This window comes from Gadus chalcogrammus, chromosome 17, assembly GCF_026213295.1.
Source record: "Gadus chalcogrammus isolate NIFS_2021 chromosome 17, NIFS_Gcha_1.0, whole genome shotgun sequence".
Lineage (NCBI taxonomy): Eukaryota > Metazoa > Chordata > Actinopteri > Gadiformes > Gadidae > Gadus > Gadus chalcogrammus.
Window position 1 is genome coordinate 16,384,257 of NC_079428.1, and position 24,227 is coordinate 16,408,483.

General features: G+C 45.0%; 2 protein-coding genes across 2 annotated transcripts in view; one reads left to right on the top strand and one right to left on the bottom strand.

Annotated features, from left to right (window-relative positions):
* Positions 1 to 1,127: 1,127 nt before the first annotated feature.
* Positions 1,128 to 23,569, top strand: LOC130369700 (ly6/PLAUR domain-containing protein 1-like). The gene is made up of 3 exons (XM_056575195.1): positions 1,128 to 1,202; positions 5,204 to 5,338; positions 23,233 to 23,569. The coding sequence occupies exons 1-3, from the start codon at positions 1,154 to 1,156 to the stop codon at positions 23,472 to 23,474; spliced, it is 426 nt and encodes a 141-aa protein (XP_056431170.1). The 5' UTR covers positions 1,128 to 1,153; the 3' UTR covers positions 23,475 to 23,569.
* A 51-nt stretch (positions 23,570 to 23,620) lies between these two features.
* The window catches only part of LOC130369699 (G-protein coupled receptor 39-like), a 24,453-nt gene continuing 23,846 nt past the window's right edge, over positions 23,621 to 24,227 (bottom strand). The window contains exon 2 of the mRNA XM_056575194.1: positions 23,621 to 24,227. This exon is cut by the window's right edge and continues 820 nt beyond it. The gene's annotated coding sequence lies outside the window, so the exon portion shown is untranslated.

Below are 24,227 nucleotides of genomic sequence, written 5' to 3' on the forward strand. Positions count from 1 at the left end.
GTGTGTGCAGGGTCCTGATGAGGGTGCGCAAGCATGACCACATCACCCCCATCCTGAAATCACTGCACTGGCTCCCTGTCCCAATCAGAATTGAGCACAAGGTCTCCCTCCTCACCCACCAGTGCCTTCATGGACTTGCCCCCCTCTACCTTCAGGAACTCCTCACCCCCCTGACAAATTCACGTACACTCCGTTCAGGATCCACTCACACCCTCCAAACCCGACATACGAAGCTGTGCACCATGGGTGATCGGGCCTTTTCTGCTGCTGCCCCTAGACTATGGAACGCCCTCCCTGACCACCTGAGGGCTCCACAGACTACAGCTCTTTTTAAACGGAACCTCAAAACCCATCTCTTTAAAAGAGCATTTAGCTAAACTTTCTTTGAGGTTCCCCTTTAAATAGTTTTTTGTTATTTTTTTTCTCTGAAGCACTTTGAGATTCTTGAATATAAAGTGCATTATAAATAAAATGTATTATTATTATTATTATTATTATTATTATTATTATTATTATTGTGTGGATGAGTTGTTTTTCAGGAGGTCTAGGGTCCACTGTGGAGGTCAGGATCTAAACCCACAGTCCATCACCCAACAGGTGTGTAGTTCATCTTAGCTCTGTGGGCGTTTGAATCAAGACTTCCTCTTGTCCATGCTCCGCCCCCCCTCCACCATCGATAGAGACGCCTGGTTGGGCGAACCCACGCAGTCTTCGGTTCGCTCTTTAAAATCCCTTGATGTGGTGATTTCTCTTATAATCCTCGATCTGAAACTTAACTTTATCCTCCTCACCAAACCATTACCCCCCCCCCCCCCCCCCCCCTCTCTCTCTCTCTCTCTCTCTCTCTCTCTCTCTCTCTCTCTCTCTCTCTCTCTCTCTCTCTCTCTCTCTCTCTCTCTCTCTCTCTCTCTCTCTCTCTCTCACACACACTCTCTCTCTCTCTCTCCCCCCCCCCCCCCCATCTCCATCTCTCAGACCCAGACAGAGTTCAATGCAGTGCGATGCTGAGCGCAGTGAGGGAAAACGCGCGGACCTCCTTGGCCATGCCCGCACAGCTGTGGGCTGCGCTGCGTCGGGACCACCGCTGATCCTCGGATACCCACCGGCTCTCCTCGGCTTCTTTTAAACTAAAACCACCCAGCAGACAAAAGGGATGCGGCTGCTCACCGTCACCGCGCTGCTCTCTCTCCTCCTAGAACCAGGTGAGTGCATTAGATATAAAGATATTTAAAGGTATAGCCTACGAAATGCGTAAATGTGCGGGATGTGTTCAAATTGGCGTGCCCCCATTTAAGTTTGGAGTAATAATAGACAAGATAAGTCTTTAAAATTAGACCTATATCAAATACAAATCTGTTAAATTGTCTAATTAACATTATGAATGAAAACTCCCGCCGTCTTGGAGCAGATACATAATTAAACGAATTTTGCAATCAGTAGCCTACTTTTCCTCAACATTACGCCTTCAACACACTCCTCCTCTCCACCGACTATGCGTTAAAGTTCATGGTCGGTTATTCCACCCAGGGTCGTGAAGTTGTGTCCCGTTCTGAACATCTGTTGCAGATCCACCCATGGATAATGTTAAATAATGAGTGTGGCGGTTGTGAGGCAGACCCATTCCTCTCCTTAGGTTTCCCTGTGGCTGATCGCTGGGCTGCTATCTACCTCTCAGACAGCAGGTTGTGGGTTCAAGCCCCACAGCCACCACTTATATGCATCAATTATTTTTTGGGGGGTTTTCGGACAAAAAAAGGTTTTTCTCTTCATTTTTTGACTATCACATGTAATCTTTGTTCTATACTGTAACTGTAAGTTCGACCAGATGCAGCCAATATCTAGATATAGCTAGGCACAGTGATCAGCACTGTTCGGAGAGTACAGTTAGGCAAATATCCCAATTTGGCCATTGAACCAAGTAACTAACTTGGTTAGTTACTTGGTTACCATATACAACAACCCTAGCTAGGATTCGACGCTACACAATGCTCCGCACTTATGGGGTTGGTAGTAAAAAGGTTAGGCCTAAATATTTTTTTGAATGCAGGTAGCCCTTTGTATTATTGAAGGCGAGCTTATCAGTCAAGAGTGTGTTTGTGTGTGTGTGTGTGTGTGTGTGTGTGTGTGTGTGTGTGTGTGTGTGTGTGTGTGTGTGTGTGTGTGTGTGTGTGTGTGTGTGTGTGTATGTGTGTGTGTGTGTGTGTGTGTGTGTGTGTGTGTGTGTGTGTGTGTGTGTGTGTGTGTGTGTGTGTGCGTGCGTGTGTGTCTGTGTGTGTGTGTGTGTGTGTGTGTGTGTGTGTGTGTGTGTGTGTGTGTGTGTGTGTGTGTGTGTGTGTGTGTGTGTGTGTGTGTGTGTGCGTGTGTGTGTACGAGTTCCAACAAAAAGGTATGTTTGATTCACTATGTCTCCGCATCACAATCATATATGTAGTGATTGGTGATATGATACGAGTCAATTGCTCTTATTAACTTTTTTATTCATGTAGTATTAAGTAGAAAAGACAATGTGGATAATGGAGTGGCTAGTTTTAAGTAAGTTTGGTTCTTGTTGTCGTCTTGTGAGTCGGTTGCTCTTATCGATAGAGGCCATCAGTTACTTAAATACATCTGGGTTAGTATTCGATGATCATGAATCGTACTCAGAAATAAGTATAGACCTAAATTGTTATTTTGCTTACAAATGAAGTCTACTTACATTTAAATTTAAGCCTAATATTATTATTTTAATGAGCCTTGATATTATTTAATATAAAAAACATATAATATTAAATTACACTTAATAGTAATAATAATAAAAGATTGATATAGTTATTTTCTAGGAACGCAATGCGCTTTACCTCATGAGTATGAGTGTGTGTATGTATGTGTGTGTGTGTGTGTGTGTGTGTGTGTGTGTGTGTGTGTGTGTGTGTGTGTGTGTGTGTGTGTGTGTGTGTGTGTGTGTGTGTGTGTGTGTGTGTGTGTGTGTGTGTGTGTGTGTGTGGTGTGACCTCATCCCCTACCTCCAGTGTCCACCACACCGTTCTCCATACACTGTCCCAGTGGGGAGGTGATGCGGCGTTCAGACCAGAGACCTGGGGAGGTTTAGGGGCCGGGTGGGGAATCTGGGGGTACGCCCCTACTCTAGTGGTGAGGGGTACATACTACAGACACCGGGGTTAGCCCCCTACTCTAGTGGTGAGTAGAGACACCGGGGTTAGCCCCCTACTCTAGTGGTGAGTAGAGATACCGGGGTTAGCCCCCTACTCTAGTGGTGAGTAGAGACACCGGGGTTAGCCCCCTACTCTAGTGGTGAGTAGAGACACCGGGGTTAGCCCCCTACTCTAGTGGTGAGTAGAGACACCGGGGTTAGCCCCCTACTCTAGTGGTGAGTAGAGACACCGGGGTTAGCCCCCTACTCTAGTGGTGAGTAGAGACACCGGGGTTAGCCCCCTACTCTAGTGATGAGTACAGACACCGGGGTTAGCCCCCTACTCTAGTGGTGGGTAGAGACACCGGGGTTAGCCCCCTACTCTAGTGGTGAGTAGAGACACCGGGGTTAGCCCCCTACTCTAGTGGTGAGTAGAGACACCGGGGTTAGCCCCCTACTCTAGTGGTGAGTAGAGACACCGGGGTTAGCCCCCTACTCTAGTGGTGAGTACAGACACCGGGGTTAGCCCCCTACTCTAGTGGTGAGTAGAGACACCGGGGTTAGCCCCCTACTCTAGTGGTGAGGGGTACAGACACCGGGGTTAGCCCCCTACTCTAGTGGTGAGTACAGACACCGGGGTTAGCCCCCTACTCTAGTGGTGAGTACAGACACCGGGGTTAGCCCCCTACTCTAGTGGTGAGTAGAGACTCCGGGGTTAGCCCCCTACTCTAGTGGTGAGGCCAGGCCCCTGTAGCTGCAGAGAGCTCATGGCCAAGACCCCAGCGACAAAATAAAGGTGCATTCTGGGTACGCAAGGCTGTTGGCCCAGATCATTTTTATACTCTTTGTCCTTTACAGATTTCACGCCATAGGAAGATTGAATAACATAATAAGCAGTAGTTCAGAGTCCCCGGGGTTCTGCCAGCTGGGAATTCAACTCATATCTGATGACATACTCTCCTATTAAAACCAGTTTGAACTGCAATGTCTCCGTGTGACGTAGCAGGGTCTTCGTCCATGGAAGTTAGTAGCGGAGAAGTGAAACAGTAATGGCACTTAGTAGCTCTTTGATGGTAGTCGACCACAGCACATAGCAACAACCCTGGAGACGGACTCTTCCCTTCCTAATTAATGCCTAGAATATTAGAGTTAGTTAATCTTTTTTTATCTTAGCAATTATTGTACTTATGCTTGCCAGTGTCAGGCTGAACGCTGAACCTGCAGAGGAGCCATGAGAGCTTATTAGCCGTGACAGCTTTCTGTTGATACATCACCCATGCCTCCTCTTACGGATATTGACAACACATTTGTAGGGGCTTTATAATGTCTTAAATAAAAGTGGTACATTTGCCTGAAGATAATTGTATTGTCACAATTGATATGTAACCCATAAAAATGTATATGAAGTACAACCCTAAACCAAAGTATCTTGATAGACTAGAGGCTTCAGGTGCCACTGCCAGGAGACACACTCTTACTTTGATTCTCAATGTCGAAAATCAACAAATTGAACGATACATTTAAATCGAACAAATAATTCCCAATAGCTTATCTTTTACATTGATTAAATCATGCATTACACAGAATATAATGAAGAGTGACATTTAGAAAATGTATTACTGTTCTGTATATCACTGGAATTTTAGAAAACATGCATTTTTCTTACATAAATACAAAAAACCCTTCAATATTATTTGTGTAACATTATCACTTTTCTGCTGTTCTTTGTGGAACCAGGAGCACTAACATTGTCATAAGTCCATTTGAAAAAAAACCAAGAGTAAGTTAATGGAAGACCGTTGTTATCATGGATTTGAGACGCTAAAACCACTGTGGAACACCACCTTGTTGTTCCCGAAAAAAAAAAGACATGCCTTGCCACACTGGGCTGGGCCCAACATCACATTTCTAATTTAAAATTACCATATTAAATGTACTAATCAAATCGAACTGGTTGGATGGATAACCAAGGCTGGCGGCCTTCAGCCGCTCCTGGGGTAATGGATGGAGGGAGGGAGGAATGGATCACATCTACTGATCGATTGACCCATTGCCTGATTGGTTTCTGTCCAGGGCTGGCTCTGCAGATCCAGTGCTACCAGTGCGAGGAGATGACCCGCAACGAGTGCTCCACGCCAGAGTTTGTGGTCAACTGCACGGTCAACGTGCAGGACATGTGTCAGAAGGAGGTGCTGGTGATGGAGGACGGTGAGTCAGCCTAGCGCTGTTGTACATTGGGGAATGGGTTAACCTAGTGATGGTTAGTGCTTGGCACTTGGCTCATGAACATCCTTACTGTACCGACAGCGATATATTGTTGTTTCTCTTTCTTCGGAAACGTGTCATAGATTTGCCAAATTGTGATGTGTGCCTAACTGTACCCTCCTAACACTGCATATCACTGCGCCTCATTAGCTGTGTTTAGATATTGGCTGATCACTGCGCCTCATTAGCTGTATCTAGATATTGGCTGCATCTGGTCATCATGTTGGTTCTCTTTCTTCTGACAAACGTAATTATTGTAAGTCGCTTTGGATAAAAGCGTCTGCTACACGTCCTAAATGTAAATGTAGTCAGAGCCTACCCGCCCATCTTTAAAGCACCTGCTCACCATCTGCTGTGATGTACACAGGCCAAAACCTAGCCCATGATGACATTGCAAATTAGGGTGGAAGAGGGTCATGAGGCTTGCATTTCCATTGGCCTATTGGCTGTGGTAGCTAGTACACATCAGAAGTTCCTCCCTCTCAATTCTTGCCAATTAACCTCTGATACTGAAACTGTAACGAAATATTCTTCACACACAAATGTGCGCACACACACACACACACACACACACACACACACACACACACACACACACACACACACACACACACACACACACACACACACACACACACACACACACACACACAAACAAATCATCCACAATTACACGCAAAGACAGACCAACACATATGACCCCCCCCCTCCACACACACACACACACACACACACACACACACACACACACACACACACTAACTAACACATTGAAGTACAGACACACGCACGCACACACAAAAAACACACAAAAACATATGCATTCTCACTCACACACAGAAAATTTGCAAAGACACAAGCTGACAAGCAGAGGACAATGACATGCAGGCGCGAAGAAAAGAGACACAGACAAACAAAGCACGCACATACAATTGCACGGCATTCACACAATTAGACCCGCACAGACAAACACACGCTCAGTCCCTCACCTCACTCTGCTTTGTTATCTCACTTGGGGAATTTAGAGTGAGTTTTTTCCCTTCCTACACAAGAGGAGCAAAAACAATCAGACAGCGTCCCGGGCGATGCGGGCTGCGCTGCCGTCCAAAGGGCAGGGCAGGACACCGGGCTGCACCCCCTCCTGCACCCCCTCCTGCACCCCCTCCACCTTAATAAGAACATTTCCACATGAATGCTCAAACAAGCCACGCTTTTATCAGCCCACATTATCATAACAGGGGAGAGGGGAACTTAACACACTGTACCTTATCGCCGCTCCACAATGATGTACGCACGTTGTCAGCGGAGTCGGCTATCTGTGATTTGGGAAAAGGTCCTGAATGAGCGGTGGGAGGGCTGGAGGGGCCATGGTTTGATAAGCAATGTCCCCAGATGACCTGTTCCCTCCTAAAGCAAAGCGCCTCGCTGCCCTGTCTGTACTGCCACCCCTACTGTCTGTCTCACTGCGCTGTCTGTACTGCCACCCCTTCTGTCTCACTGCCCTGTGTGTACTGCCACCCCTACTGTCTCACTGCCCTGTCTGTACTGCCACCCCTACTGTCTGTCTCACTGCCCTGTCTGTACTGCCACCCCTACTGTCTCACTGCCCTGTCTGTACTGCCACCCCTACTGTCTCACTGCCCTGTGTGTACTGCCACCCCTACTGTCTCACTGCCCTGTCTGTACTGCCACCCCTACTGTCTCACTGCCCTGTCTGTACTGCCACCCCTACTGTCTGTCTCACTGCCCTGTCTGTACTGCCACCCCTACTGTCTCACTGCCCTGTCTGTACTGCCACCCCTACTGTCTGTCTCACGCACGCACGCGTGTGCGTGCGCGCGTGCGTGTGGGTGTGTGTGGGTGTGTGTGGGTGTGTGTGGGTGTGTGTGGGTGTGTGTGGGTGTGTGTGTGGGGGGTGGGGGTGTGTGGGCATGGCGTCCATGGGCTTCCTCCATCCTGCAGGGCTTGGTGCTCTCCCGGCCGACAGGGGGGTGACTGTAGACTCAGAACACCCTTATGGAGCGCTGCACAGAGCCAGGGGTCCTGGGAGGCGCCCATCGGGGGCTGGGCCTGGACCCCTGTAGAGAGGCTGATGGGGTCCTCCCCGGAGCAGTGTTCTCATCAACAAGCTCTACTCAGATGATGTTCTTATGAATTCAACAAGCTCTACTCAGATGATGTTCTTATGAGTTCAACAAGCTCTACTCAGATGATGTTCTTATGAGTTCAACAAGCTCTACTCCGATGATGTTCTTATGAGTTCGCTGGTATGGCTATTTGACTGTGTCTGTACCGGAGACAAATGGAAATGTGCACCTCAGAAAATAACCTAACCCTCTGTCCCGTCTTTCTCTCTCTCTCTCTCTCGCTCTCTCTCTCTCTCTCTCTCTCTCTCTCTCTCCCTCTCTCTCTCTCTCTCTCGCTCTCTCTCCATCTCTCTCTCTCTCTCCGTCTCTCTCTCTCTCTCTCCCTCTCTCTCTCTCTCTCTCTCTCTCTCTCTCTCTCTCTCTCTCTCTCCGTCTCTCTCTATCTCTCTCTCTCTCTCTCTCTCCGTCTCTCTCTCTCTCTCTCTCTCTCTCTCTCTCTCTCTCTCTCTCTCTCTCTCTCTCTCTCTCTCTCTCTCTCTCTCTCTCTCTCCGTCTCTCTCTCTCTCTCTCTCTCTCTCTCTCTCTCTCTCTCCGTCTCTCTGCTGTTTGAATGTCATCCTGAGGACCTAAAACAAACTTGTGCTTTTGACACATCGAGGTACCTCATAATATTTTGGGGCTTTGATGCCTGATCTGAATCACAGATCAATAGACACAAGGCTGTTTCTTTACTATTCATCTTTTTTGAAGGAATAGAAAAGAGTCATTTTCTTTATATCCGGGCTTCTCATCAAACAGTCATGGCGTGAGTCACATTTGACGCCCATTCACAGCTCTCCCACGCCCCAGTGTGCGTATATATCTGGGGGGGAACGTAGACAGAATGTTACAGCGGCGATGGGGTTTGACGCCGGGTCGGAAGAGTCTACCTGAAGTGTTCCTTAATGACCTGTCTCTGTACTGTCTAACCCAAACCTGCTCCTTAATGACCTGTCTCTGTACTGTCTAACCCCAACCTGCTCCTTAATGACCTGTCTCTGTACTGTCTAACCCCTACCTGCTCCTTAACGACCTGTCTCTGTACTGTCTAACCCCTACCTGCTCCTTAACGACCCGTCTCTGTACTGTCTAACCCCTACCTGCTCCTTAATGACCTGTCTCTGTACTGTCTAACCCCAACCTGCTCCTTAATGACCTGTCTCTGTACTGTCTAACCCCAACCTGCTCCTTAATGACCTGTCTCTGTACTGTCTAACCCCAACCTGCTCCTTAATGACCTGTCTCTGTACTGTCTAACCCCTACCTGCTCCTTAATGACCCGTCTCTGTACTGTCTAACCCCTACCTGCTCCTTAATGACCTGTCTCTGTACTGTCTAACCCCAACCTGCTCCTTAATGACCTGTCTCTGTACTGTCTAACCCCAACCTGCTCCTTAATGACCTGTCTCTGTACTGTCTAACCCCTACCTGCTCCTTAACGACCCGTCTCTGTACTGTCTAACCCCTACCTGCTCCTTAACGACCCGTCTCTGTACTGTCTAACCCCTACCTGCTCCTTAACGACCTGTCTCTGTACTGTCTAACGGTTAGACAGTACAGAGACAGGTCATTAAGGAGCAGGTTGGGGTTAGACTCTAACCCCAACCTGCTCCTTAATGACCTGTCTCTGTACTGTCTAACCCCTACCTGCTCCTTAACGACCTGTCTCTGTACTGTCTAACGGTTAGACCAGCGTTACTCATTGCGCGGCTCACGAGTCACATGCGGCTCGTCAAGCTATAATTGGTGGCTCGCATGGTAGCTTCCTATGTGGTAACACAGCCAATACATTTTTTCAAATGTGCTTCATAAACGTACAACATTGCACTACAAAAACGCAAACATCTGAATTATACTTGTCCCTTCACCCAAATAATGAAGGAGAAATTAAAAATATTAAGCCTTAATGGTGATCCCTAAAGGGGGAATTGTCAACCTGTCAAACCTGGCAACGCAGCCCGCAAGCGTGTGGCATTGTTTACAACACGTGACCGCTCAAAATTTAAAGGCGGGCTACGTAAGCTCCGCTAGCTCCGCACGCTCCGCTTGCCAGCTGAAATACGAAATGGACCGGTTTTTAATAAAAAAGGGACAGAAAAGAACTCAAAAACCAGACGAACAGACAGACAGTGTTGCTAGTGGAGTGGATGAGGGAAATAAGTCTGAGGACAAAAATCAGCTGGAAGACATCGGAGAGGGGACGGCAGAGAAACGGCAGGTGTAGGCCTAATTAAAAAACGAAAAATAAGAAGCATACAAGATGAGCACAGAAAATTTCAAGAGAAGTGGACGGACGAATTCCTGTTTGTTTTGTTTATGAACCCTCTATGTTTGATTTGCAAACAAACCCGTGCCGGTTTCAAACGAAGCAATCTGGAGCGCCATTTCAAAACGGCGCATCCAAAATTCAATGAAATTTACCCGCCTGGCAGTGAACTAAGAATTAAGAAAACTGCACAGCTCACTGCTTCACTGTGTGAGCAGCAAAATCTAATCCACCGCACAACCTCCACTGCAGAGTGCTTAACAGAGGCGTCTTATGAGATAGCGTGGATTCTGGCGCGGGCTAAAAAACCTTTCTCCGACTCAGAAATACTGAAAGACTGTTTTTTGGCTTCAGCAGAAATACTGTTCACAGACTTTGACCAGTCCTGGGAATAACATAATTGTATTACTCCCCTCATCCCCTTAAGTCTGGGACGTAACACCAATTTATATGAAGAAATGCACATTTGCAAAGGTGACTTAGCATGTTGTCATAAAAGTGGCTCTCCTTTTGATTTTGCAATGCCAATGTGGCTCTTGTCAAAAAAATAGTGAGGATCACTGGGTTAGACAGTACAGAGACAGGTCATTAAGGAGCAGGTTGGGGTTAGACTACGCTAACCCCAACCTGCTCCTTAATGACCTGTCTCTGTACTGTCTAACCCCAACCTGCTCCTTAATGACCTGTCTCTGTACTGTCTAACCCCTACCTGCTCCTTAACGACCCGTCTCTGTACTGTCTAACCCCTACCTGCTCCTTAACGACCCGACTCTGTACTGTCTAACCCCTACCTGCTCCTTAATGACCTGTCTCTGTACTGTCTAACCCCAACCTGCTCCTTAATGACCTGTCTCTGTACTGTCTAACCCCAACCTACTCCTTAATGACCTGTCTCTGTACTGTCTAACCCCTACCTGCTCCTTAACGACCCGTCTCTGTACTGTCTAACCCCTACCTGCTCCTTAACGACCCGTCTCTGTACTGTCTGACCCCAACATGCTCCTTAATGACCCGTCTCTGTACTGTCTAACCCCTACCTGCTCCTTAACGACCTGTCTCTGTACTGTCTAACCTCTACCTGCTCCTTAATGACCCGTCTCTGTACTGTCTAACCCCTACCTGCTCCTTAACGACCTGTCTCTGTACTGTCCAACCCCTACCTGCTCCTTAACGACCTGTCTCTGTACTGTCTAACCCCTACCTGCTCCTCAATGACCTGTCTCTCTACTGTCTAACCCCAACCTGCTCCTTAATGGCCTGTCTCTGTACTGTCTAACCCCTACCTGCTCCTTAATGGCCTGTCTCTGTACTGTCTAACCCCTACCTGCTCCTTAATGACCTGTCTCTGGACTGTTTAACCCCTCCCTGCTACTTAATGACATGCGTCTCCACTCACAGGGTTATTCAAATTGACTCTTAAATGGCTCAATATTAAAATAGTACAATGTCTAAATAGTACAATGACCCCAGAGGCCGTATCTGGTGGTTGGTTTGATACAGCAACCAGATTTTCTTTTGCAATGAAAATGTTAAGGTGTCCTTGAGTGACTGACCTGGCCCCAGTCTCTCTCTCTCTCGCTCTCTGTCTCTCTCTCTCTCTCTCTCTCTCTCTCTCTCTCTCTCTCTCTCTCTCTCTCTCGCTCTCTGTCTCTCTGTCTCTCTCTCTCTCTCTCTCTCTCTCTCTCTCTCTCTCTCTCTCTCTCTCTCTCTCTCTCTCTCTCTCTCTCTCTCTTTCTCTGTCCCTCACTCTTCCGATTAATTTCCCCCCTCTCTTTTTTCTCTCTATCTTTCCCATCACTGCTACTTTTATCTATGATCTCTCTCGCCCTCTCTCTCTCTGATGATGGCCGTGGTAACGAGAGGAGGGGGCTTCAGAGAGCTCCTCTTCATCCTCTTCTCTGAAGCCACCGGGCTGTCGGACGCCCACCGTCTTTAGATCCATCTTTATTGTCATGGTGACGGCTGACCAACCGCTTTCTGCGTGGTCATTCAAAGATGAAATCCAAATGTTACGGATTGGAACACATAACATCTAATCAGCGTGAGGAGAAGAGCGGCCGCTCTTCAGGCCGCGGTTCAACCCCTGGTTTAAACACTAACCAACGTGGTGGTAGTGAGATGTTTTGAGGGCCCCTGGTTTAAACACTAACCAACGTGGTGGTAGTGAGATGTTTTGAGGGCCCCTGGTTTAAACACTAACCAACGTGGTGGTAGTGAGATGTTTTGAGGGCCCCTGGTTTAAACACTAACCAACGTGGTGGTAGTGAGATGTTTTGAGGGCCCCTGGTTTAAACACTAACCAACGTGGTGGTAGTGAGATGTTTTGAGGGCCCCTGGTTTAAACACTAACCAACGTGGTGGTAGTGAGATGTTTTGAGGGCCCCTGGTTTAAACACTAACCAACGTGGTGATAGTGAGATGTTTTGACGATGTCTGCAGTGCACTGCCCGCGGCTAATGCAGCTCCATATTTCAAGTGGTACCTTGATTGTTTTATATTAGCGGGGTGATTGGAACAAGGACTGAATGAAACGTCCCTCCTTAGCAGCACTTTACTCCACGCTTATGTACAGCTATTATTAGGGTATTGACGGGCAGGGCCGCTGAGACAAGACCCGCCTCACAACAGGCCATAGCCAATCAGCAAACGGCAGGCGCCCCCAAGAAACCGCTTGGAAAAACCCGAAGACCGGTGTGCAAGTTGTTTGTGACGCCGTGAATCAATCGATGAATTGGATAACTAAGTGACAGCTACGCCCAAAGGACACGGCAGAAGACAACGCAAAACAACAACACAGACGCTGAGAAGTTTGCAGCGCTTTGAATGGATCACAGATAAACAGATTAACATGTCACACGTAAAGGGCTACGATTGGATCGCAGATAAACATGTTACACATTAAGGGCTACAAATGGATCACAGATAAACATGTCACACGTCCAGTGCTACAAATGGAACACAGATAAACAGGTCACACGTCCAGTGCTACGAATGGATCAAAGATAAATGTGTCACACATATATAGCGCTACAAATGGATCACAGATAAATCTGTCACACGTATAGGGCTACGAATTGATCACAGATAAACATGTCACACATTAAGGGCTACAAATGGATCACAGATAAACATGTCACACGTATAGGGCTACGAATGGATCACAGATAAATGTGTCACACGTAAAGCGCTACAAATGGATCACAGATAAATCTGTCACACGTATAGGGCTACGAATGGATCACAGATAAACATTTCACACATTAAGGGCTACAAATGGATCACAGATAAACATTTCAAACGTTGAGGGCTATGAATGGATCACATTTTAAACATGTCAAGTTAAGGGCTACGTAATGGATCACAGATAACATTTCACATTAAAGGCCACGTAATGGACCACAGATAAACATGTCACACAGCCAGTGCTACGTGGATCACAGAGAACCATGTCAAACTCAGTGCTACGAATGGATCCCAGATAATGTCCTGTCACACGCGGCATGGCCCCAGGCCCCATCCCGGCCGCAGGCCCTGGGCCGGGCCGCGGCCGGGGTGAAATGCAGGGACCTGGAAGGATGTGTCATGGCGGAAGAGGAGGAGAAGCAAGGAGAGGGGCTTAGAATAACAACATCACCTCAGGAGGCGTCCCGTGGGTGGAGGGGTGGTGGGGTGACGGGCGGTGGGGTGTCCGCTCTGTATTGAGGAGGGGAACCCGGGGGAAATGAGCGGCTGTCTGATCCTCTGATTCTGTTTGGTTATTATAAGATAAGAATCTGAATACAACACCACTATGCCCCCCCTATCCCCCGCTCACGGGACTGGATCTAGAGAAGACCCATGAGCAGACAGAGCTGTAGTCAAACGTGGTCAAATGTGACTGTAGACCGCCGAGACATTGACAATCCCTGAAAAATGTGGTTCTCAAACTTTCTATACCGCGTGCCTCCATTATGACCGATGTTATAAAATATAACAAAGAACAGTAGCGCTGTTCAGCTACGCACTGTTCACTGTTCACTGTTCAGGATTTATTCTTAAATAAATATCATTTATTGTTAACTGTTGTCAGCTGTACAAAGTGGTAGCACTAGAACTGACTGTACTCCAGATTGATGAGTGAACTTCCATAGGCCTGATGAGAAGGGTGCAAACACATTCCTGCGATGTCTGGATCAATGGACGTCCAAAAACTCTTTGCATTTTTTTTTAATATATATTTTGGGGAAATCCTCTGCATTGCACTTAATAGAGCGTAGTGTGTGTGTGTGTGTGTGTGTGTGTGTGTGTGTGTGTGTGTGTGTGTGTGTGTGTGTGTGTGTGTGTGTGTGTGTGTGTGTGTGTGTGTGTGTGTTTGGTGTGTGTGTGTGTGTGTGTGTGTGTGTTCAGCTTTGGTTCGGGGTCATTTCAACAAGCTCTGTGTTTGTCTTGTTCTCAGACAGGACAGCTGTGGCGAGGACTGCAGTGTTTAATCCTCCACTCTGGAGACACATTGCCCCTCTCCTCCCCTCAAGAACACCCCCCACCGGGGGCTAATGAGAGCGTCCGCTCGGCCCTCCTGGAGGACGGACCGGAGACCCTCACACTGTCTGCAGCACTCCTGATTCGCCCGCTTATCTAAATTGCCTCTTACTATTCATGAGGCTCATTTGCCGTATCGGGAGGAGGAGATGAGAGTGGTCTTTGTCCGTCAGTATTTTCCCATTTAAAAGAGCTGGGGATAGTTGGCAATGTTCAAATCCATGCGGTTATTTGGTGACGCACTTCAGTAAGTGTGTGCCCGTGTGTGTGTGTGTGTGTGTGTGTGTGTGTGTGTGTGTGTGTGTGTGTTCATGTGTGTGCCTTTGTGTGTGTGTGTGTGTGTGTGTGTGTGTGTGTGTGTGTGTGTGTGTGTGTGTGTGTGTTTCTGTGAAGAACATTTTGTTTATTTTGTTTGGATATTTGCTGAATTGTAATGCTCATTGACGGTTGCGTCCCGGTTTTCCCACATTATGTCGAGAAGCGAGTGAAAAGGAGCGCGCTCATGTTGGCCCAGTGTCTGGACTTCAGGTACTGTCCTCATTGGGTTCAGGTTGGCTGAAGTCTGCAAGGAAAAACAAAGACAACTGTGGATGTTGGATATTGGCTTTTCTCTCATCTATAGATAAGTGTTGGATTAGGATCCCCAGCCCTCGTGGTAAAATGTGAACCCTTTAGCGCCGTTTAATGTTGATCACCTGTCCCCGCTGTGGAACCAAGGGGACCATTTATAGTGGTATCACGGCCTGGCAGCGCTAGTATTGCATAAATATATTGTCGACTACTGCTGTACTGTGTGGAGTTGGGAAGCACAGAACACAGAACGCCTTGAGAGGATTCCTTTTTGGGGGAAGAGACGCGAGACATCTTTTGTCGAGGAGAAGGTCAGCTAAATGTTATGCCATTATTTGATGACTGCACAAATATTCTCTAATAAGGTTGCGAATACCGCAGGGCTTTTCAATCGGAGGATCGACTTTACCGTGGACTCCACTGGACTGTGGCCCACACTGCAGAACATTTAAGGGTAGTGCTCAGGTTAAAATCTGCTCTGGTTCAGAACATTAAGGGTAGTGCTCAATTCAACTCATCTGTTTGGTTCAGAACATTAAGGGTAGTGCTCAGGTTAAAATCTGCTCTGGTTCAGAACATTAAGGGTAGTGCTCAGTTCAACTCATCTGTTTGGTTCAGAACATTAAGGGTAGTGCTCAGGTTAAAATCTGCTCTGGTTCAGAACATTAAGGGTAGTGCTCATTCAACTCATCTGTTTGGTTCAGACACTCCGATCCATCAACTGAGTTCAGTTCATAATGTACATACCAGTTCATACCAGTTCCAGTTTGTTATATATAATGGTATTTAATGTTAACTCCCTTGTATTTAGTTGGATATGTACTTAGTTTGTAGAGTAGGATAAGCTAATTTTTCAGCTGACTTCAGTCCTCATGTGTACTGACTAGGGATGGGCAAAATGATTCTTTTCCGGGAACTAGTTCTTTCAGTTCAGTTCACTATAACGATTTGTTTGTTTGATTTGTTCGTTTTGATTTGTTCGTTACGTCAGATTAAGTCATTTGACGGCCCTGAGCATAATTTAAGCGATGTCTAGGCTCTACCCCCGTGAAAATCGACAAGATACACTATATAGTATAACCAAACGTCCCAACAATATTTATGCCACTTGCTTACTCTCTATATGTCATTCATAGTTTTATATTTATAATTTTTTTTTTTACTTTACATTTAATTCTTCATTATTCAGGCATTACAGAAATTTCATGGTCTTAAATAAAAAATACGAACTGCAGTTTAATTTCTTTGTTTGTTCTTGAATTGACGTAGAATGGAGCAAAGACTCCTGGGATTGGTTAGGGTTAGCGTTTATCCAATAGCAGATGGAGGGCAAGTCTATTTTCGGAAATGTAGGGGGATATATGAGTGGCCCCACGTCGAATGGTATGACCCAAGATACGTCAGAGAGAGAAAGCGCGCAAATTCGACGGTACAACCTTGTCATTTGTTTACCCAGGTGCCTTGAAAACACCATTGCTACCTCTCATTGGCTGAATCTTTGAGAAAGTTGTAGACTCAATCGATATAAGGTTGCGGGGAGACTATGCTCGGTTCGTTTGTATATTTTATTTACGTGACCATATTTTGTTTTAGGTCAATTCAAGAAAAACAAAGAAATTAAACTGCAGTTCGTATTTTTTATTTAAGACCATGAAATTTCGGTAACCCTTCCTTTTACAGTCCCCTAATTACTAGGTATTTACCCGGTAAAAACCTGGTAAATCATAGTGTATTACTGGGTAATTACCACTGGTAATAAGAAGGTAAATACAGAGGTAGTTACCCAGTAAATACATGGTTAATCATAGTGTATTACTGGGTAATTACCACTGGTAATAAGAAGGTAAATACAGAGGTAGTTACCCAGTAAATACATGGTAAATCATAGTGTATTACTGGGTAATTACCACTGGTAATAAGAAGGTAAATACAGAGGTAGTTACCCAGTAAATACATGGTAAATCATAGTGTATTACTGGGTATTTACCACTGGTAATAAGAAGGTAAATACAGAGGAATTATCCGGTAAATTATAGTGTGTTACTGTGTAATTACCACTGGTAATAAGAAGGTATATACAGAAGAATTACAGCTGGAGTACTAAGTTAAACCTCCACTATCACCCATCAACTCAACTAAGTACTGTGTAAATTACTTTTTCTTAGTTATTATTCATAGCTACACCCATTTAGAAAGGGTTTATTCGATTTACCTTAGAAACTATGGAATTACTTACCTGGTAACAAGCTCCGCAGGAAGTTTTCCTCTAGTTTCACGGTACATCTTCTTAAATACTGGGTACAAAGCCGTTTGTTTCCATGGTGTTACCACGTTATTACCATATAATTTATAATGGATACATTCCATTGTCCATGCAGTCAACACAAACTTGTACCATGTACGTTCTGCGACGTTACCAAGTAAAACGCGACAATTTACCCGGTAAGTATGCTGAAACTGTACTGGAAAAGGAAGCCTCGTTCGTTTCCATGGTATTACCAGGTTCTTACCATATAATTTGTAATACGTTATTCCCTTTTCCATGCAGTCAACACAAACTTGTACCATGTACGTTCTGCGACTTTACCAAGTAAAACCCGACAATTTACCCAGTAAGTAAACTGAAACTGTACTGTAAAAGGAAGCCTCGTTTGTTTCCATGGTATTACCAGGTTCTTACCATATAATTCGTAATACGTCATTCCCTTTTCCATGCAGTCAACACAAACTTGTACCATGTACGTTCTGCGACGTTACCAAGTAAAACGCGACAATTTACCCGGTAAGTAAGCTGAAACTGTACTGTAAAAGGAAGCCTCGTTTGTTTCCCTGGTATTACCAGGTTCTTACCATATAATTTGTAATACGTTATTCCCTTTTCCATGCAGTCAACACAAACTTGTACCATGTACGTTCTGCGACGTTACCAAGTAAAACCCGACAATTTACCCGGTAAGTAACCTGAAACTGTACTGTAAAAGGAAGCCTCGTTTGTTTCCATGGTATTACAAGGTTCTTACCATATAATTTGTAATACGTTATTCCCTTTTCCATGCAGTCAAAACAAACTTGTACCATGTACGTTCTGCGACGTTACCAAGTAAAACACGACAATTTACCCAGTAAGTAAGCTGAAACTGTACTGTAAAAGGAAGCCTAGTTTGTTTCCATGGTATTACCAGGCTCTTACCATATAAGTTGTAACTGGTTATTCCCTTTTCCATGCAATCAACACAAACCATATATGTTCTGCAACATCGTTCACCAGTAGTTAAGCACTTTAATTGTTGTTATAAAACCCCAAACCACTGTTGATGAAAGGCATATTAAAATGAAACAAAATCAAAGGCTTATCTTTCAAACAATGCATATCTCACAAACAGGCACTGAACACTGAAGAAATGGAACAAAAAAATGAGCCGTCCACATCAACTCAATTTAAATGTTACTGATGGTGTTTTCATAAAACACATGACATTGTTATGGCAAGTGACCACAAGGAAGACTGCTTCAACCTCTTCAATTTGAATAAGCGGTGAATGCCGCAATCTGCCTAATGGAGCATCTTTGTGGTCATTCGCAAACCAATGAGTCCACTCGATGAATGAGAGATGACTCTTTAGTGTCTTCTCTGTGAGGTATCCCTGCAGTCTCCACATCTGGGATTTGAAGGCTGACCAAGACCTGAACAGGTACCTCCAAATCTCCCCTTCCATACTGTAATAAAGAATCAGAAGACAAGAAAATAAACATTAGGACTGTCAATTAATTAACATTTCTAGAACATGTAGAACTCAAAGATTATTTTGTTTATTAGTTAAAAAAGGATGCTGGTCCTCTGGCCATTGTGTTTGGTCACATTGAAAAGAGAAAAAGGCATAGCCATAAATACAGTTAATAGGACGGGAGGGGACAGGCTGTTACCTCCGGTTAGCACTTTAGCATCGAGCTAGCGGAGCTTCTGTCATTCAACTAACTCGGACATGTTGTTTAAAACCTATAACACCGAATTTATTAAAATATCCGGATTTAATCGGGCTCTCTCCCATAAGTACAGTTAATAGGACGGGAAGAGACAGGCTCTGTTAGCCCCGGTTAGCGCGATGCTAAAGAGCAGCTCTAGCGGAGCATGCCACCTCAACAGGTGCAAGTTAGCCTCCGGTTTGATATTCGCCAGATATTCGGTTTACCACCCAATCGGATTCATCAACATAAGTGCAATACATTACGGGCTTAGTATGTTGAGGACGGTGCATCGCGAAAATCACAAACACATGTTGTCGCCATTGATGTCTGTGCAACAACGTCATTTACGTTCTGGCTGCTACCTGTTTTAGGGACCGTCAACAACTTACACTCACCGACTGGTGGCAGAGACGTTACCATGGAATTGTTTCTGGAAATAAATCATATAAAATAATATAGAAATCACTAAAAAATACATTTTGTCACCTGATTGTAGTAGTAGTTGCCAATGGTGGGCTGCTACTTACTGCAGGTAACTTTGCTAATATATTATATTATTGTTAAACGGGATGCAATTAATAATTTCAAATATAATTTAGTCGATTTTTGTCGAATATTAAACTATTAACTTCATTATGATTAACTATATTGCAATATGTTTGTGTGAATAATCTCCTGAAACAATTCCATGGTAACGTCTCTGCCACCAGTCGGTGAGTGTAATTTGTTGACGGTCCCTAAAACAGGTAGCAGCCAGAACGTAAATTACGTTGTTGCACAGACATTGATGGCGCCAACATGTGTTTGTGATTTTCGCGATACGGTGTCCTAAACCGTCCTCAACATACTAAGCCCGTAATGTATTGCACTTATGTTCATGAATCCGATTAGGTGGTAAACCGAATATCAAACCGGAGGCTAACTTGCACCTGTTGAGGTGGCATGCTCCGGTAGAGCTGCTCTTTAGCATCGCGCTAACCGGGGCTAACAGAGCCTGTCTCTTCCCGTCCTATTAACTGTACTTATGGGAGAGAGCCCGATTAAATCCGGATATTTTAATAAATTCGGTGTTATAGGTTTTAAACAACATGTCCGAGTTATTTGAATGACAGAAGCTCCGCTAGCTCGATGCTAAAGGGCTAACCGGAGGTAACAGCCTGTCCCCTCCCGTCCTATTAACTGTATTTATGGCTATGCCTTTTTCTCTTTTCAATATGACCAAACACAATGGCCAGAGGATCAGCATCCTTTCTTAACTGATAAACAAAATAATCTTTGAGTTCTACATGTTCTAGAAATGTTAATTAATTGACTGTCCTAATGTTTATTTTCTTGTCTTCTGATTCTTTATTACAGTATGGAAGGGGAGATTTGGAGGTACCTGGTCAGGTCTTGGTCAGCCTTCAAATCCCAGATGTGGAGACTGCAGGGATACCTCACAGAGAATACACTAAAGAGTCATCTCTCATTCATCGAGTGGACTCATTGGTTTGCGAATGACCACAAAGATGCTCCCATAGGCAGATTGCTGCATGGCATTCACCACTTATTCAAATTGTAGAGTTTGAAGCAGTCTTCCTTGTGGTCACTTGCCAAAACACTGTCATGTTTATTATGAAAACACCATCAGTAACATTTAAATTGAGTTGATGTAGACGGCTCTTTTTTTGTCCGATTTCTTCAGTGTTCAGTGCCTGTTTGTGAGATATGCATTGTTTGAAAGATAAGCCTTTGATTTTGTTTAATTTTAATATGCCTTTCATCAACAGTGGTTTGGGATTTTATAACAACAATTAAAGTGCTTAACTACTGGTGAACGATGTTGCAGAACATATATGGTTTGTGTTGATTGCATGGAGAAGGGAATAACCAGTTACAACTTGTATGGTAAGAGCCTGGTAATACCATGGAAACAAACAAGGCTTCCTTTTGCAGTACAGTTTCAGCTAACTTACTGGGTAAATTGTCGTGTTTTACTTGGTAACGTCGCAGAACGTACATGGTACAAGTTTGTGTTGACTGCATGGAAAAGGGAATAATGTATTACAAATTATATGGTAAGAACCTGGTAATACCATGGAAACAAACGAGGCTTCCTTTTACAGTACAGTTTCAGCTTAATTACTGGGTAAATTGTTGTGTTTTACTTGGTAACGTCGCAGAACGTACATGGTACCAGTTTGTTTTGACTGCATGGAAAAGGGAATAACGTATTACAAATTATATGGTAAGAACCTGGTAATACCATGGAAACAAACGAGGCTTCCTTTTACAGTACAGTTTCAGGTTACTTACCGGGTAAATTGTCGGGTTTTACTTGGTAACGTCGCAGAACGTACATGGTACAAGTTTGTGTTGACTGCATGGAAAAGGGAATAACGTATTACAAATTATATGGTAAGAACCTGGTAATACCATGGAAACAAACGAGGCTTCCTTTTACAGTACAGTTTCAGGTTACTTACCGGGTAAATTGTCGGGTTTTACTTGGTAACGTCGCAGAACGTACATGGTACAAGTTTGTGTTGACTGCATGGAAAAGGGAATAACGTATTACAAATTATATGGTAAGAACCTGGTAATACCATGGAAACAAACGAGGCTTCCTTTTACAGTACAGTTTCAGGTTACTTACTGGGTAAATTGTCGCGTTTTACTTGGTAACGTCGCAGAACGTACATGGTACAAGTTTGTGTTGACTGCATGGAAAAGGGAATAACGTATTACAAATTATATGGTAAGAACCTGGTAATACCATGGAAACAAACGAGGCTTCCTTTTACAGTACAGTTTCAGCTTACTTACCGGGTAAATTGTCGCGTTTTACTTGGTAACGTCGCAGAACGTACATGGTACAAGTTTGTGTTGACTGCATGGACAATGGAATGTATCCATTATAAATTATATGGTAATAACGTGGTAACACCATGGAAACAAACAGCTTTGTACCCAGTATTTAAGAAGATGTACCATGAAACTAGAGGAAAACTGTTCCTGCGGAGCTTGTTACCAGGTAAGTAATTCCGTAGTTTCTAAGGTAAATCGAATAAACCCTTTCTGAATGGGTGTAGCTATGAATAATAACTAAGAAAAAGTAATTTACACAGTACTTAGTTGAGTTGATGGGTAATAGTGGAGGTTTAACTTGGTACTTCAGCTGTAATTCTTTTGTATATACCTTCTTATTACCAGTGGTAATTACACAGTAACACACTATAATTTACCGGATAATTCCTCTGTATTTACCTTCTTATTACCAGTGGTAAATACCCAGTAATACACTATGATTTACCATGTATTTACTGGGTAACTACCTCTGTATTTACCTTCTTATTACCAGTGGTAATTACACAGTAACACACTATAATTTACCGGATAATTCCTCTGTATTTACCTTCTTATTACCAGTGGTAAATACCCAGTAATACACTATGATTTACCATGTATTTACTGGGTAACTACCTCTGTATTTACCTTCTTATTACCAGTGGTAATTACCCAGTAATACACTATGATTTACCATGTATTTACTGGGTAACTACCTCTGTATTTACCTTCTTATTACCAGTGGTAATTACCCAGTAATACACTATGATTTACCATGTATTTACTGGGTAACTACCTCTGTATTTACCTTCTTATTACCAGTGGTAATTACCCAGTAATACACTATGATTTACCAAGTTTTTACCGGGTAAATACCTAGTAATTAGGGGACTGTAAAAGGAAGGGTTACTGAAATTTCTGTAATGCCTGAATAACGAAGAATTAAATGTAAAGTAAAAAAAATAATTATAAATATAAAACTATGAATGTCATATAGAGAGTAAGCAAGTGGCATAAATATTGTTGGGACGTTTGGTTATACTATATAGTGTATCTTGTCGATTTTCACGGGGGTAGAGCCTAGACATCGGTCGAGACCGTGAACGAATCGGTCTCGACCGACTCTTCCCTAGTACTGACGTTATGTGGCGTGACTGATTAGTCTGTTCTGTTTGGAACGGTTTCAGTCAAAGGTCCAGGGCCAGTTCCTATATTCATTAGAAAAGCACTCTGCCTCCCAACACAAATAACAGACAAATTTAGTCCAGTACTTTTTTTATTCACAGATTCATAGCATTTGCCATGAAAGCTCCCCACTCAGGCACTAGACATTATGCAATGACTCCCACCACCACGACCCCTCGACCCCTCAGTATCTCCCTGTCCCCTCCTGCAGCAGGAGAACATGACTTTAAGAATAGAGGAGGGCATCAGGCGTCTTGTCCAAGGTTCCCTACAGGTGGTCTGCGGCCGGAGACAGCTCCACGCCCTCTGCGTGGGAGCGGACCGCCCCTCCGCCACCACACCATGCACCAACAAACTCTTCTCTCTGTCCTCGACCGCAGGGGTCCACTACCGCAAGTCCTGCGCCTCGTCGGGGGCGTGTCTCATCTCCTCCTCCGGCTACCAGCAGTTCTGCACCGGAAAGATCAACTCGGTGTGCATCAGCTGCTGTAACACGGCGCTGTGCAACGGCCCCCGGCCCAGGAAGAGGGCCCCGCCCTCAGCTGCGGCCGCCCTGGACCACAGCGGGCCCCTGGTCCTCTCCGTCCTCCTCCTCCTCCTGGGACACGCGGCTCTGTGCTAACAGACCTCCTCCTCCTCCTCCTCCTGGACACTCTGTTCTGACAGACAGACCTCCTCCTGCTCCTCCTCCTCCTGCTCATCCTCCTCCTACTCCTCCTCCTCCTCCTCCTCCTCCTCCTCCTCCTCCTCCTCCTCCTCCTCCTCCTCCTTTATATTAATAACCTCGGGGAAGGTTTCTATGAAGGCATGAATGTTATTTCGTTGCTATATTAAATCAAAAAGGTTGTTCCAAAGGGGTTACAGGCGAGCAGTGTGTGGTGGGGGCTCCCTGCCGTCTCTCCGCCAGGTCCAGTGACAGAGAGGTTCAGGGGCTCTAGGACGGAGCCAGGGGGCTCTCCGGTACTGAGATGAGGGGACAGGCTGGTGGAGGGGCGTGAAATGGGGGACACCTGAGCCTTGTGTTCGACTGGACCCCCCCTGAGTGGACCTCAGGCTCCTGTTGCTGGAGGGAGACTGATGGAAACAATCACTATGAAGCTGATCCCGTGGAAGACATGCCACCTCTGGCTTTGTTTCCATTTGCAGATTTGACATGAGACAGAGTTGTGAAGCTGGCTCGATCCCCCTGGTAGCTAGCCATCAACACATCCTTCATCTTTTGGACAACAGATCACCCTAACAGGAGACAAGCTGCAGAATGTTCTACCCTTTATGAAACTCCCAAGAGGTGGATTATGTCAGCCAGCATGAAGTTAGATGACTCCTTGGATTGAGATATTTGTCTTTATTTCTAATTGAGTGTATAACTATATCT